The sequence below is a fragment of the Dioscorea cayenensis genome, unplaced genomic scaffold, assembly GCF_009730915.1.
Source record: "Dioscorea cayenensis subsp. rotundata cultivar TDr96_F1 unplaced genomic scaffold, TDr96_F1_v2_PseudoChromosome.rev07_lg8_w22 25.fasta BLBR01000563.1, whole genome shotgun sequence".
Taxonomy (NCBI): Eukaryota; Viridiplantae; Streptophyta; class Magnoliopsida; order Dioscoreales; family Dioscoreaceae; genus Dioscorea; species Dioscorea cayenensis.
The window spans coordinates 46,118-61,910 of NW_024086954.1; the positions used below are offsets into that span (position 1 = coordinate 46,118).

The following is a 15,793-nucleotide window of genomic DNA, read 5'->3' on the forward strand; positions in this document are numbered from 1 at the left end:
TATTGTGTATTTTCTCTACTTCCTGAACTTTTGCATGTATACTTGATGGAAAAATGTGAAACTTATGCATGTAAATTTTTTGCAGGGCTACTCATGAAAAAGCTCACACAGAATTCATAGATGAAAAAAACACTGTGTGATACAACATGATGTCCCTGTCTCTTTACAAGCATTCTTTGATATTGCAATTTGAGCATCTGTTAGCATACTTTGCAGCTTTGCTAATTCCTTATAATTCTCTATGATCTGAGCCTTGTAAGATTCCTATAATTCAAAGAATCTTACATCCAAACAGTGTCAGTTCTTGTAATTGTGGATGTTTTGTAGACAATCTCTTCAAGTTTGTATAAGTAAATAACAAAGACCAATGTCATTTAAATATACAATCTCTTCAAGTTTGTATATCTTATACCATAAGATATACATGTATATAATATTTAAATTTACATTTCCGGGGCCGACAGGGAATCAAACCCCGGCCATGGCACAAGAAGGTCATGCCCGGCCCCGCCAAAGCCCAGGCTAATTGACAAGCCTAATTGAAAAATCTATACTACATTTATATTTTCATGATTGAAGGTAAACTAAATTTAAAAAAGTAGATTAAGTGATACAACTTAAAATCTTACTGCATAGAAACATGAAGACCCTAGAGAAAAGTCAATTAATGAAGGAAATCAGAAGCAAACATGACATGTTCTCAATAGTCCCATAAAGTAAACTTCTGGATCTCCTCAAGTTTTTCATAAACTCTTGGTGCGATACGTCGGTCATATCCAGCATACACCATCAACAAGCGGCCTATATCATCTGTCTCTCTTCTCATTCTGCCAAACAAACAAACAAATCAATTGTAAAACCATGTAAAAGAGGCCGAGTAAAATGCAAGATCAATACAAGGGAAACAATCTTGTAACATGGAGGAATTCAGACCAACTTCACGCTGATTTGCATGATTGAAGGAAGAAAAATGCTTCTGAGGCTGACATGATGGTCTCACCATTTACTCATGTTAGTCAATTAAGTAACATCTCTTCTACCTTAAACAGGATATATATAACAAGACCATATTGTCTGACATGGAACACAATTGTGACAATCTAAATCAAAGTCAAGAAAGTACCAGACTGTACAAAATTTATGCCATGAGCAAGGAGTTAACATGACAGTTTAAAACTCTTTCAGAATTACTTGTGGTCATTCCAAGTCATTTTGAATGTCCATTTCCTATTCAATTAGAAATTTGGTTTTTTTTCATAATGGTCGTGTGAAGCATAATAATTAAGTTGGGATGCAAAATAAAGTAGAATGATTCTTCTCGAAATTGAACAAATGAAAATATTTCAACATAATAATCCATGTTACTCTTAGATGACAAGTATTTATTTGTAACTGCTGAAGAATCTCCATGTTGTCTAGTTTTATTTTTTATTTGTTTAATCTTCCACAAAATGTATGAAAGAAGAAATATTAGTTGATTTCATTCCAAAGATTTTGTCCTTTCGGGTTGCAACTTAATTAAAGATAACAAAAATGTCTTTTATAGTCAATTAAACTATAAACTAAACTCATGTCATCCTGACAATATTTGATACTATAATGTCCTTGTAAGAAACCTAAAATGGGCTCTCAATCACCTCCAACAGAATGCCTGATAGACCAACACAAAGTTAGTAAAGACCAATTCCATCAAAAATCCCTAGCAGAATTTTATATCATTTTCTTGTCTCGCACAACAATGAAGCATCATCGTTTTCAGCATGACATGTCCCTAACATTAATTTGCCAGGAACATGAAATATCAATTATTTTGCTCACAAAAACATCATGCATGTCACGTTTTTTTCTCAAATAAAAAAAATAAAAAAAAAGTCTTGTATGTGTTAATTCAATAAATTCTACATCTGTTGATACAAGGGATAGCAACTATATATGGAGTTTGATCATTACCCTCAATGTATCACTGCAGATTGATCTATCATGATCCAAGAGGTCCATCCAATATCAAATAGTCAATCTATCACCAACTTAATTACTTAAGACTATCTAAACTACTTACAAAGTTAACTTCCGTGAATTTGATCAGGTAAGGTATAAATAATTGTAAAGTGCAATTTCATCCATATGCAACAAAGAAACTGTAATTTAGCTGATTAAATTATTTAAGTAGAATAGTCATTGTTACATATTCTACAAAGACATTATGAATTAGAAACAAACAGTGCCAGGATCAAATAGAAAAAGCAATTATAAGCAACAATGAAATGACCAAGTTAAATTAGCCAAATAAGGTTAAAATTACATAGATATTAAATTGAAATACCTATTGAAGAGGTCCATTAGCTGCTGAATAGTAAATATATTGAACTGGCACATTTCATGAACACCCAACCACAAGTCCTTTGTAGCTACCTCAGCACCATGGCGAGTAATAACATGGGCAACCTCCAAGAAACAAATAAAAAATAAGCTCAAAGAATCATCTCAACTTCAATTAAATAACAAGGAAAAAAAAAAGATACCTCATGCCCAAGCAAAGCCGCTATCTCGTCGTCCGTCCTGAGATGATCAAGAACTCCGGTGGAAACCACAATCTTGCCGCACGGAAGGCAAAAGGCATAAAAAGTCTTATCGCTCACCACAAACACCTCCCAATTCTCAGCCTCCGCCGCCGCCGCCTCCGCCGCCTTCTTCCTAGTCACCTTAAACTTCTCAGCAGCTAGTATCACAAAAGCGTACCAGAGATCGGCCAAAAAGCTATTGTCATGTTGGAGACATGGTTGAATGGCTTCAATGATGTTCTCGGAGATGCGGCGGACTCGAATGCTATCGGGATGGTTGGCAGGGAGGATCCTACCCTCGATGCCCTTTTTGAACTCCTGAAACTCGATCTCGCTGAGCTCTCGCTCAGTGGAAGGAGAGAGGAGGACCAAGCGGGAGAATTTACTGATAGGGACGGTCTCAAAATAGCGGTAATAGATGATGCCTCCGCCGCCAAGGATGACACCAAGAAAGACAACGAGGGGGTCGAGGATGATGGCATGGTTGTTGTGGTACCATTCTTGGAGCTGGAGTCGATCGAGGTTGTAGAACCGGCGGCATGACAAGAATGGATTGGGGATACGTCCCGCTGTGGGGTTAGGGTTGGAGATGGATCTCGACAAGAGAGGAGGAGGAGGAAGAGGAAGATGGGGTCTGGGAGAAGAAGGGATCTTGGAGGAGATGGAGCGGCGGAGGAGGGGGAGTGACCCACGGAGGAAGGTCATTGCCTGGGGTCAGGGAGGAAGGGGCGATGAAAGGACACTTCTGGAGTCTTCTGAGACACTTTTTTTAATTTTAACAGAGGCAGGCATGATAACAAAATAGAGGCCTCGAAATTCCAAGGACCTCTAATTTGGTCAATATAAATATATTTTATTTAACTACTCCCTTGTTTCTTTTTTTTTTTAATCTGTTACAAATACATATCTTTTTTATCTGTTAATTTTTAAAAACATTTATTATTATTATTATTTTTAATATTATTTTTAACACTTTATTCCATATTTTTTTCTGGAATTAAATATAAAAAAGAAATGTGAAGATATTAATTAGGGATAATTTTAGATTTTGAAAGATAATTATTATTTTTATAAAATTTTGTAAAATAACTAAATTTTTTGGTATTATGCACACGACAGATTAAAAAGGAATGGAGCAGTATATTACAACAAGGCTTTTCCCCTTTCTCCAAGCCACCGCCCTTTATCACCTCCACGATCTTTTATATTTTTTGATTTGTGAATTGGAAACAAATGCCCTCTATTTAACGGATACTAAAGTAAAAAGCCTGCGCTCACACTGCGTGCTTCAATATATAAAAAAATTTGCTTTGAAAATAATACACATTATATATATTGGATGTCCGTTCAATAATAATAAGATAAAAAAAAAATGATTATTGCTTGTTACATCATTTGGTTTTCTACGAAAATATATAAAAATTAGGAAAAATTACTGTTTATCCCTCGATAATTTCAAAACTTCCCAAACAGCTCTTGTGAGTTTTGCATGCCTCAAACAGCCCTTCCTTTATTGTTTCACTTCCTTTTTACCCTGCATTATGAAATTCCATCATTGCTCTTAAACCTTTTTGCATACATTTTTTTCATTCTTTTTTGCATGTACTCATTTCTTAAACAGAGAGCTCATTTTTTAAACAGAGAACTCATTTCTTAAACAGAGAGCTCATTTCTTAAACAGAAACCTCATTTCTTAAAAAAAAACTCATTTCTTAAACAGAAACCTCATTTTTTTTAAACATAAAACTCATTTTTTAAACAAAAACATTAATATTTAAACAGAAAAACAAATATTTATGTGATAAATTAATCCTGGATATAAAAACCAATTAATCTTGGTCACTCGTACATATTTAAATAGAAACAACGATATTTAAACACTTTTTTAAACGTAAACGCAATATATTAAACGGAAACATCGATAGTTAAACAAAGACAAACAAGCATATAAACAGAGAGCTTATTTTTTAAACAGAGACCTCATTTTTTTAAACAAAAACCTCATTGAGTAGGGACATTGAGTATCTCATCGTCGTTGATCTCGCGCGAACGCTTGAGTGCTGAGCTCCAGATCTGGCGAGCGATCTCAAAGGTGGCCTGCTCGTGTGGGGTCTTAAAGGAGAAATCTTTGTCGGTATTGGCGATCCGGTTGGCAACGTTCCTCGGCGATCGGAGTGGTGAGGTCTTTGGTGGCGACGTCGGATAAGACGGGCTGAACTTGAACGGAACCATTCTCGACTGCGGAGATCGCAACATGGATAGCAATAGGGTTAGGGTTAGGGATCATTCAGGGGTTTTGGATCCATGGTGCCTAAGTCGGTGATGAGGAGCGGAGGGAGGAAGCGGCCCTGAGTGAGGGTTCGATCTCGCCGTCTTCGTCTTCATCGTCTTCCCTGTCGTCGACCTCATCTCTTTCATCTTCTTCGTCGTCGACCTCGGGGAAGACCGCACGCTCCCTCGTCGTCGGCGAAGGCGTCGAAAGGTTGCACCTTTTTTTCTCGGCAAGATCGAGATCTAGATCGAGGGTGGAGATCAAAAATTCTAGGGTTGAAATCCCATTTTTTTCATGCAGCGTGATCGTGATTGTGAGGCGCATGATTTGTCTCACTAGCCCATTTAACTCAGATAAAGAGATTTTTTGGGGGTGATAAATACACTCAAAAACTCATTTCTTAAACAGAGACCTTATTTTTTTAAACAAAAACCTCATTTTTTAAACAGAAAACTCATTTCTTAAACAGAGACTTCATTTTTTTAAACAAAAACCTCATTTCTTAAATAGAAAACTCATTTTTTAAACAGAAAACTCATTTGTTAAACAGAAAACTCATTTTTTAAACAAAAAACTCATTTTTTTAAATAGAAAACTCATTTTTTTAAAGCAGAAACTCACTTTTTTTAAAGCGAGACCTCATACTCTCATATTTTTAAATAGAAGCCTCATTTTTAAATAGAAACTCATTGCACCCAAGGGCATTATAGTCAAACCCTGTCACACTTGCCACAACTTCCCACGCAAGGGACAATTTCGTTCCAAAAAATTCCAAATTAACTCTATCAATCACTGTTTGGGGGGTTTAAAAAATCATTGTATTCAAAAGGAAGGGGTTTTTATGGATAGCCAAATTTAAGGGGAGAATCTGTGCATATTGCAAATTTTGAGGGTGTTTTTAATAATTTCCACAAAAAATTAATCCCTAATTTCCTTTTTTTAATAATATATATATATATATACTAATTTCTATTTAAATACATTTTTATGAATCATCCTATTTGATTGAATAAAAAAATTTTCAAGTCAAATTTGGAAGAGGAAAAGTTTTAAATTTATGAATAAAACAAACTTTACATGATCATTCCAACTCAAAAAAAATTTATAAATAAGTAGGGGTGAGAAAAAACCCTGATCCAATGATCCTATATGATTTTTGGACCCGAATTTTGAAAGTATCTGATCTGAAAAACAGATCGGGTACCGCACCACCTGTGTCCGCGTTCCCGAGGGCACCCATCTCTTTCAAGAGGATTCGCGGCATGTCAAGCCCTGGTAAGGTTCTTCGCTTTGCATCGAATTAAACCACATGCTCCACCGCTTGTGCGGGCACATGTCAATTCCTTTGAGTTTCATTCTTGCGTGAGTTTTCGATATTCCTTTTTATTTCTCATCAAATGAATGTCATCTTCTTCTGGAAATCCTAGCTATTCTTAGCATGATATTGGGGAATCTCGAATTTTCAAGATGAAAACCAAATCGGATCCAGGTCAAGGAAAAAATTAAAACTGAGTATCGAAATCAGATCCAGTTTTTAATATATATATATATATAATTTAAATTTTACAAAGATTAAAAAGTAAAAAAATCCAAACTCTTTGAATGCTACAATCCTTCCCAACTCAAGCTTCATCTTTATGAACAAATCTTTCCACTATAATTCAAATATAGCTAGTAAATATCTAAACTCTAGAAGTTTATTTATCATTTTTTCTCTAGTAAATAATATTATTTATTTAATTATTGATAATTTGATAATTAAATAAATATGTGTGCTTTTTAAACTTTTATTTAATTATTTGCACCTTATACCATAATATATACATGTATATATATATATAATATTTAAATTTACATTTCAAAAACAAGGGAAGGACCGGAGGGTATCCCCATCCTGTCGCCCGCGCCGACAGTGAATCAAACCCCGGCCCCGCCAGAGCCCGGACTAATTGACAAGCCTAATTGAAAAATTTATACTACTTTTATATTTTCATGATAGCAGGTAAACTAAATTTAACAAAATACGATGTTAGATACATATTTCTGAAAGTAGATTAAGTGATACAACTTAAAATCTTACTGCATAGAAACATGAAGAGCCTAGAGAAAAGTCGATTTAAGAAGGAAATCAGAAGCAAACATGACATGTTCTCAATAGTCCCATAAAGTAAACCTCCGGATCTCCCGAAGTTTTTCATAAACTCTTGGTGCGATACGTCGGTCATATCCAGCATACGCCATCAACAAGCGGCCTATATCATCTGTCTCTCTTCTCATTCTGCCAAACAAACAAACAAACAAACAGACAAGCAAACAAATCAATTGTAAAACCATGTAAAAGAGGCCAAGTAAAATGCAAGATCAATACAAGGGAAACAATCTTGTAACATGGAGGAATTCAGTCCACCTTTACACTGATTTGCATGATTGAAGGAAGAAAAATGCTTCTGAGGCTGACATGATGGTCTCACCATTTATTCATGTTAGTCAATTAACTAACATCTCTTCTACCTTAAACAGGATATATATAACAAGACCATATTGTCTGACATGGAACACAATTGTGACAATCTAAATCAAAGTCAAGAAAGTACCAGACTGTACAAAATTTATGCCATGAGCAAGGAGTTAACATGACAGTTTAAAACTCTTTCAGAAATTCCAAGTCATTTTGAATGTCCATTACCTATTCAATTAGAAATTTGGGTTTTTTTCATAATGGTCGTATGAAGCATAATAATTAAGTTGGGATGCAAAATAAAGTAGAATGATTCTTCTCGAAATTGAACAAATGAAAATATTTCAACATAATAATCCATGTTACTCTTAGATGACATGTATTTATTTGTAACTGCTGAAGAATCTCCATGTTGTCTAGTTTTATTTTTTATTTGTTTAATCTTCCACAAAATGTATGAAAGAAGAAATATTAGTTGATTTCATTCCAAAGATTTTGTCCTTTCGGGTTGCAACTTAATTAAAGATAACAAAATGTCTTTTATAGTCAATTAAACTATAAACTAAACTCATGTCATCCTGACAATATTTGATACTATAATGTCCTTGTAAGAAACCTAAAATGGGCTCTCAATCACCTCCAACAGAATGCCTGATAGACCAACACAAAGTTGGTAAAGACCAATTCCATCAATCCCTAGCAGAATTTCATATCATTTTCATGTCTCGCACAACAATGAAGCATCATCGTTTTCAGCATGACATGTCCCTAACATTAGTTTGCCAGGAACATGAAATATCAATTATTTTGCTCACAAAAACATCATGGCATGCCATGCTTTTTTCTCAAATAAAAAAAATAAAAAAAAAGTCTTGTATGTGTTAATTTAATAAATTCTACATCTTTTGTTACAAGGGATAGCAACTATATATGGAGTTTGATCATTACCCTCAATGTATCACTGCAGATTGATCTATCATGATCCAAGAGGTCCATCCAATATCAAATAGTCAATCTATCACCAACTTAATTACTTAAGACTATCTAAACTACTTACAAAGTTAACTTCCTTGAATTTGATCAGGTAAGGTATAAATAATTGTAAAGCGCAATTTCATCCATATGCAACAAAGAAACTGTAATTTAGCTGATTAAATTATTTAAGTAGAATAGTCATTGTTACATATTCTACAAAGACATTATGAATTAGAAACAAACAGTGCCAGGATCAAATAGAAAAAGCAATTATAAGCCACAATGAAATGACCAAGTTAAATTAGCCAAATAAGGTTAAAATTACAAAGATATTAAATTGAAATACCTATCATAGAGGTCAAATAGCTGCCGAATAGTAAACATATCGTACTGGCACATTTCATGAACACCCAACCACAAGTCCTTTGTAGCTACCTCAGCACCATGGCGAGTAATAACATGGGCAACCTCCAAGAAACAAATAAAACATAAGCTCAAAGAATCATCTCAACTTCAATTAATAACAATGAAAAAAAAAAAGATACCTCATGCCCAAGCAAAGCGGCGATCTCGTCATCCGTCCTGAGATGATCAAGAACTCCGGTGGAAACCACAATCTTGCCGCACGGAAGGCAAAAGGCATAAAAAGTCTTATCGCTCACCACAAACACCTCCCAATTCTCAGCCTCCGCCGCCTTCTTCCTAGTCACCTTAAACTTCTCAGCAGCTAGTATCGCAAAAGCGTACCAGAGATCGACCCAAAAGCTATTGTCATGTTGGAGACATGGTTGAATGGCTTCAATGATGTTCTCGGAGATGCGGCGGACTCGAATGCTATCGGGATGGTTGGCAGGGAGGATCCTACCCTCGATGCCCTTTTTGAACTCCTGAAACTCGATCTCGCTGAGCTCTCGCTCAGTGGAAGGAGAGAGGAGGACCAAGCGGGAGAATTTACTGATAGGGACGGTCTCAAAATAGCGGTAATAGATGATGCCTCCGCCGCCAAGGATGACACCAAGAAAGACAACGAGGGGGTCGAGGAGGATGGCATGGTTGTTGTGGTACCATTCTTGGAGCTGGAGTCGATCGAGGTTGTAGAACCGGCGGCATGACAAGAATGGATTGGGGATACGTCCCGCTGTGGGGTTAGGGTTGGAGATGGATCTCGACAAGAGAGGAGGAGGAGGAGGAAGAGGAAGATGGGGTCTGGGAGAAGAAGGGATCTTGGAGGAGATGGAGCGGCGGAGGAGGGGGAGTGACCTACGGAGGAAGGTCATTGCCTGGGGTCAGGGAGGAAGGGGCGATGAAAGGACACTTCTGGAGTCTTCTGAGACACGTTTTTTAACAGAGGCAGGCCATGATAACAAAATAGAGGCCTCGAAATTCCAAGGACCTCTAATTTGGTCAATATAAATATGTTTTATTTAACTACTCCCTTGGTTCTTTTTTTTTAATCTGTGTTACAAATACATATTTTTTTATCTGTTAATTTCTAAAAATATTTATTATTATTATTTTTAATATTATTTTTAACACTTTATTCCATATTTTTTCTGGAATCAAATATAAAAAAGAAATGTGAAGATATTAATTAGGGATAATTTTGGATTTTGAAAGATAATTATTATTTTTATAAAATTTTGTAAAATAACTAAATTTTTTGGTATTATACACACAACAGATTAAAAAGGAACAGAGCAGTATATTACAACAAGGCTTTTCCTCTTTCTCCAAGCCACCGCCCTTTATCACCTCCACGATCTTTTATATTTTTTGATTTGTGAATTGGAAACAAACGCCCTCTATTTAACGGATACTACAGTAAAAAGCCTGCGCTCACACTACATGCTTCAATATATAAAAAAATTTGCTTTGAAAATAATACACATTATATATATTGGATGTCCGTTCAATAATAATAAGATAAAAAAAAATGATTATTGCTTGTTACATCATTTGGTTTTCTACGAAAATATATAAAAATTAAGAAAAATTACTGTTTACCCCTCGATAATTTCAAAACTTCCCAAACAGCTCTTGTGAGTTTTGCATGCCTCAAACAACCCTTCCTTTATTGTTTCACTTCCTTTTTACCTGCGTTATGAAATTCCAGTCATTCTTAATTAAAACTTTTTGCATACATTTTTATTCTTTTTTTGCATGTACTCGTTTTCTTAAAGCGAGAGCTCGTTTTTTTAAAGCAGAGAACTCATTTCTTAAAGCAGAGAGTTCATTTCTTAAAGCGAAACCTCATTTCTTAAAAAAACTCATTTCTTAAACGAAACCTCATTTTTTAAACATAAAACTCATTTTTTTAAAGCAGGAAAAACAAATATTTACGTGATAAATTAATCACGGATATAAAAAAACCAATTAATCTTGGTCACTCATGACATATTTAAATAGAAACAACGATATTTAAACACTTTTTAAGCGTAGCGCAATATATTAAGCGGAAACATCGATAGTTAAACAAAGACAAACAAGCGTATAAGCAGAGAACTCATTTCTTAAGCAGAGAGCTTATTTTTAAGCGAGACCCCATTTTTAAAGCAGAGCCTCATTTTTTTAAACAAAAACCTCATTGAGTAGGGACATTGAGTATCTCATCGTCGTTGATCTCATGTGAGCGGCTTGAGTCTTTGAGCTCAGGATCGGCGGCGATCTCGAAGGTGGCTGCTCGTGTGGGAGTCTTAAAGGAGAAATCTTTGTCGGCATTGGCGATCCGGTTGGCGGCGTTCCTCGGCGGTCGGAGTGGTGAGGGTCTTTGGTGGCGGCGTCGGATAAGGCGAAGTGAACTTGAAAGCGGAACCATTCTCATTGCGGAGATCGCATGACATGGATAGCAATAGGGTTAGGGTTAGGGATCATTCAGGGGTTTGGATCCATGGTGCCTAAGTCGGTGATGGGAGCGGAGGGAGGAAGCGGCGCGAGTGAGGGTTCGATCTCGCCGTCTTACGTCTTCATCGTCTTCCACATCGTCGACCTCATCTCTTTTCATCTTCTTAGTCGTCGACCTCGGGAAGACCGCACGCATCCTCGTCGTCGAGCGAAGGCGTGAAGGTTGCACCTTTTTTTCTCGCAAGATCGAGATCTAGATCGAGGTGGAGATCAAAAATTCTAGGGTTGAAATCCCATTTTTCATCAGCGTGGTGTGATTGTGAGTCGCATGATTTGTCTCACTAACCCGATTTCAACTGCGATAAAGAGATTTTTGGGGTGATAAATACCCCAAAAACTCATTTCTTAAACAGAGACCTTATTTTTAAACAAAAACCTCATTTTTTTAAAGCAGAAAACTCATTTCTTAAGCGAGACTTCAGTTTTTTTAAACAAAAACCTCATTTCTTAAATAGAAAACTTATTTTTTTAAAGCAGAAAACTCATTTGTTAAAGCGGAAAACTCATTTTTAAACAAAAACTCATTTTTAAATGAAAACTCGTTTTTAAAGCGAGAACTCACTTTTTTAAGCAGACCTCATACTCTCATATTTTAAATAGAAGCCTCATTTTTAAATGAAACTCATTTGCACCAAAGGGCGTTATAGTCAAAGCCCCTGTCACACTTGACAACTTCCCATGAGGGACAATTTAGGTCCAAAAAAATTCAAATTAACTCTATCAATCATCTGTTTGGGGGTTTAAAAAAATCATTGTATTCAAAAAGGAAGGGGTTTTTATGGATAGTCAAAATTTAAGGGAGAATCATGCATATTCAAAATTTTTGAGGGTGTTTTTAGCAATTTCCACAAAAAATTAATCCCTAATTTCCTTTTTTTTAATAATATATATATATATATATATATACTAATTTCTATTTAAATACATTTTTATGAATCATCCTATTTGATTGAATAAAAAAAATTTCCAAGTCAAATTTGGAAGAGGAAAAGTTTTAAATTTATGAATAAAACAAACTTTACATGATCATTCCAACTCAAAAAATTTATAAATAAGTAGGGGTGAGAAAAAACCCTAATCCAATGATCCTATATGATTTTTGGACCCGAATTTTGAAAGTATCGATCCGAAAAAGCGGATCGGGATGCAGCCACCCCTGATCCAGCGTTCAGGGCACCCATCTCTTTCAAGAGGATTCGCGGCATGTCAAGCCACGGTAAGGTTCTTCGCTTTGCATCGAATTAAACCACATGCTCCACCGCTATGCGGGCACATGTCAATTCCTTTGAGTTTCATTCTTGCACGAGTTTTTCGATATTCCTTTTTTTATTTCTCATCAAATGAATGTCATCTTCTTACGAAATCCTAGCTATTCTTAGCATGATATTGGGGAATCTCGAATTTTCAAGATGAAAACCAAATCGGATCCGGGTCAAGGAAAAAATTAAAACTGAGTATCGAAATCAGATCCAGTTTTTAATATATATATATATATATAATTTAAATTTTACAAAGATTAAAAAGTAAAAAAATCCAAACTCTTTGAATGCTACAATCCTTCCCAACTCAAGCTTCATCTTTATGAACAAATCTTTCCACTATAATTCAAATATAGCTAGTAAATATCTAAACTCTAGAAGTTTATTTATCATTTTTTCTCTAGTAAATAATATTATTTATTTAATTATTGATAATTTGATAATTAAATAAATATATATAGCTTTTAAACTTTTATTTAATTATTTGCACCTTATACCATAATATATACATGTATATATATATATAATATTTAAATTTACATTTTCAAAAACAAGGGAAGGACGGAGGTATCCCCCATCCTATGCGCCAGCCAGCGAGTGAATCAAACCCCGGCCCCGCCAGAGCCCGGACTAATTGACAAGCCTAATTGAAAAATTTATACTACTTTTATATTTTCATGATAGCAGGTAAACTAAATTTAACAAAATACGATGTTAGATACATATTTACGAAAGTAGATTAAGTGATACAACTTAAAAATCTTACTGCATAGAAACATGAAGAGCCCTAGAAAAGTCGATTTAAGAAAGGAAATCAGAAGCAAACATGACATGTTCTCAATAGTCCCATAAAGTAAACCTCCGGATCTCCCGAGTTTTTTTCATAAACTCTTGGTGCAATCACGTCGGTCATATCCAGCATACGCCATCAACAAAGCAGGCCTATATCATCTGTCTCTCTTCTCATTCTGCCAAACAAACAAACAAACAGACAAGCAAACAAATCAATTGTAAAACCATGTAAAAGAGGCCAAGTAAAATGCAAGATCAATACAAGGGAAACAATCTTGTAACATGGAGGAATTTAGTCCACCTTTACACTGATTTGCATGATTGAAGGAAGAAAAATGCTTCTGAGGCTGACATGATGGTCTCACCATTTATTCATGTTAGTCAATTAACTAACATCTCTTCTACCTTAAACAGGATATATATAACAAGACCATATTGTCTGACATGGAACACAATTGTGACAATCTAAATCAAAGTCAAGAAAGTACCAGACTGTACAAAATTTATGCCATGAGCAAGGAGTTAACATGACAGTTTAAAACTCTTTCAGAAATTCGAAGTCATTTTGAATGTCCATTTCCTATTCAATTAGAAATTTGGGTTTTTTTCATAATGGTCGTATGAAGCATAATAATTAAGTTGGGATGCAAAATAAAGTAGAATGATTCTTCTCGAAATTGAACAAATGAAAATATTTCAACATAATAATCCATGTTACTCTTAGATGACATGTATTTATTTGTAACTGCTGAAGAATCTCCATGTTGTCTAGTTTTATTTTTTATTTTTTTAATCTTCCACAAAATGTATGAAAGAAGAAATATTAGTTGATTTCATTCCAAAGATTTTGTCCTTTCGGGTTGCAACTTAATTAAAGATAACAAAAATGTCTTTTTATAGTCAATTAAACTATAAACTAAACTCATGCCATCCTGACAATATTTGATACTATAACGTCCTTGTAAGAAACCTAAAATGGGCTCTCAATCACCTCCAACAGAATGCCTGATAGACCAACACAAAGTTGGTAAAGACCAATTCCATCAATCCCTAGCAGAATTTCATATCATTTTCATGTCTCGCACAACAATGAAGCATCATCGTTTTCAGCATGACATGTCCCTAACATTAGTTTGCCAGGAACATGAAATATCAATTATTTTGCTCACAAAAACATCATGGCATGCCATGCTTTTTTCTCAAATAAAAAAAATAAAAAAAAAGTCTTGTATGTGTTAATTTAATAAATTCTACATCTTTTGTTACAAGGGATAGCAACTATATATGGAGTTTGATCATTACCCTCAATGTATCACTGCAGATTGATCTATCATGATCCAAGAGGTCCATCCAATATCAAATAGTCAATCTATCACCAACTTAATTACTTAAGACTATCTAAACTACTTACAAAGTTAACTTCCTTGAATTTGATCAGGTAAGGTATAAATAATTGTAAAGCGCAATTTCATCCATATGCAACAAAGAAACTGTAATTTAGCTGATTAAATTATTTAAGTAGAATAGTCATTGTTACATATTCTACAAAGACATTATGAATTAGAAACAAACAGTGCCAGGATCAAATAGAGAAAAAGCAATTATAAGCCACAATGAAATGACCAAGTTAAATTAGCCAAATAAGGTTAAAAATTACAAAAGATATTAAATTGAAATACCTATCATAGAGGTCAAATAGCTGCCGAATAGTAAACATATCGTACTGGCACATTTCATGAACACCCAACCACAAGTCCTTTGTAGCTACCTCAGCACCATGGCGAGTAATAACATGGGCAACCTCCAAGAAACAAATAAAACATAAGCTCAAAGAATCATCTCAACTTCAATTAATAACAATGAAAAGATACCTCATGCCCAAGCAAAGCGGCGATCTCGTCATCCGTCCTGAGATGATCAAGAACTCCGGTGGAAACCACAATCTTGCCGCACGGAAGGCAAAAGGCATAGAAAGTCTTATCGCTCACCACAAACACCTCCCAATTCTCAGCCTCCGCCGCCTTCTTCCTAGTCACCTTAAACTTCTCAGCAGCTAGTATCACAAAAGCGTACCAGAGATCAGCCCAAAAGCTATTGTCATGTTGGAGACATGGTTGAATGGCTTCAATGATGTTCTCGGAGATGCGGCGGACTCGAATGCTATCGGGATGGTTGGCAGGGAGGATCCTGCCCTCGATGCCCTTTTTGAACTCCTGAAACTCGATCTCGCTGAGCTCTCGCTCAGTGGAAGGAGAGAGGAGGACCAAGCGGGAGAATTTACTGATAGGGACGGTCTCAAAATAGCGGTAATAGATGATGCCTCCGCCGCCAAGGATGACACCAAGAAAGACAACGAGGGGGTCGAGGAGGATGGCATGGTTGTTGTGGTACCATTCTTGGAGCTGGAGTCGATCGAGGTTGTAGAACCGGCGGCATGACAAGAATGGATTGGGGGTACGTCCCGCTGTGGGGTTAGGGTTGGAGATGGATCTCGACAAGAGAGGAGGAGGAGGAGGAAGAGGAAGATGGGGTCTGGGAGAAGAAGGGATCTTGGAGGAGATGGAGCGGCGGAGGG

General features: G+C 35.7%; 3 protein-coding genes across 3 annotated transcripts; all 3 read right to left on the minus strand.

Moving 5' to 3' along the window:
* Positions 1–335: 335 nt before the first annotated feature.
* Positions 336–3,358, minus strand: LOC120254646 (mitochondrial metalloendopeptidase OMA1-like). The gene is made up of 3 exons (XM_039262711.1): positions 2,523–3,358; positions 2,324–2,445; positions 336–827 (listed from the first exon to the last, which is right to left on the minus strand). Exons 1-3 carry the CDS (start codon positions 3,264–3,266, stop codon positions 701–703), a joined length of 993 nt encoding a protein of 330 aa, XP_039118645.1. The 5' UTR covers positions 3,267–3,358; the 3' UTR covers positions 336–700.
* A 3,437-nt stretch (positions 3,359–6,795) lies between these two features.
* On the minus strand, positions 6,796–9,633 carry LOC120254647 (mitochondrial metalloendopeptidase OMA1-like). Its single transcript, XM_039262712.1, has 3 exons — positions 8,812–9,633; positions 8,613–8,734; positions 6,796–7,111 (listed from the first exon to the last, which is right to left on the minus strand). The coding sequence occupies exons 1-3, from the start codon at positions 9,541–9,543 to the stop codon at positions 6,985–6,987; spliced, it is 981 nt and encodes a 326-aa protein (XP_039118646.1). The 5' UTR covers positions 9,544–9,633; the 3' UTR covers positions 6,796–6,984.
* Positions 9,634–13,354: 3,721 nt separating this feature from the next.
* On the minus strand, positions 13,355–15,620 carry LOC120254652 (mitochondrial metalloendopeptidase OMA1-like; the record flags this gene model as incomplete). The annotated part of the gene is made up of 3 exons (XM_039262716.1): positions 13,355–13,394; positions 14,898–15,019; positions 15,090–15,620. Coding segments are annotated over 3 exons (693 nt in total), but the record flags the coding sequence as incomplete, so codon positions are not given.
* Between the last annotated feature and the right edge of the window lie 173 nt (positions 15,621–15,793).

Bases quoted from the DNA above. Each gene is read 5' to 3' on its own strand.
- LOC120254647 (XM_039262712.1), bottom strand. From the start codon at position 9,543: ATGACCTTCCTCCGTAGGTCACTCCCCCTCCTCCGCCGCTCCATCTCC. The intron at 8,735-8,811 runs GTATCTTTTTTT...TGTTTCTTGGAG, and splicing joins CCGCTTTGCTTGGGCATGAG to GTTGCCCATGTTATTACTCG. The intron at 7,112-8,612 runs GTATTTCAATTT...TTTGTTTGGCAG, and splicing joins CTATTTGACCTCTATGATAG to AATGAGAAGAGAGACAGATG.
- LOC120254646 (XM_039262711.1), bottom strand. From the start codon at position 3,266: ATGACCTTCCTCCGTGGGTCACTCCCCCTCCTCCGCCGCTCCATCTCC. The intron at 2,446-2,522 runs GTATCTTTTTTT...TGTTTCTTGGAG, and splicing joins CGGCTTTGCTTGGGCATGAG to GTTGCCCATGTTATTACTCG. The intron at 828-2,323 runs GTATTTCAATTT...TTTGTTTGGCAG, and splicing joins CTAATGGACCTCTTCAATAG to AATGAGAAGAGAGACAGATG.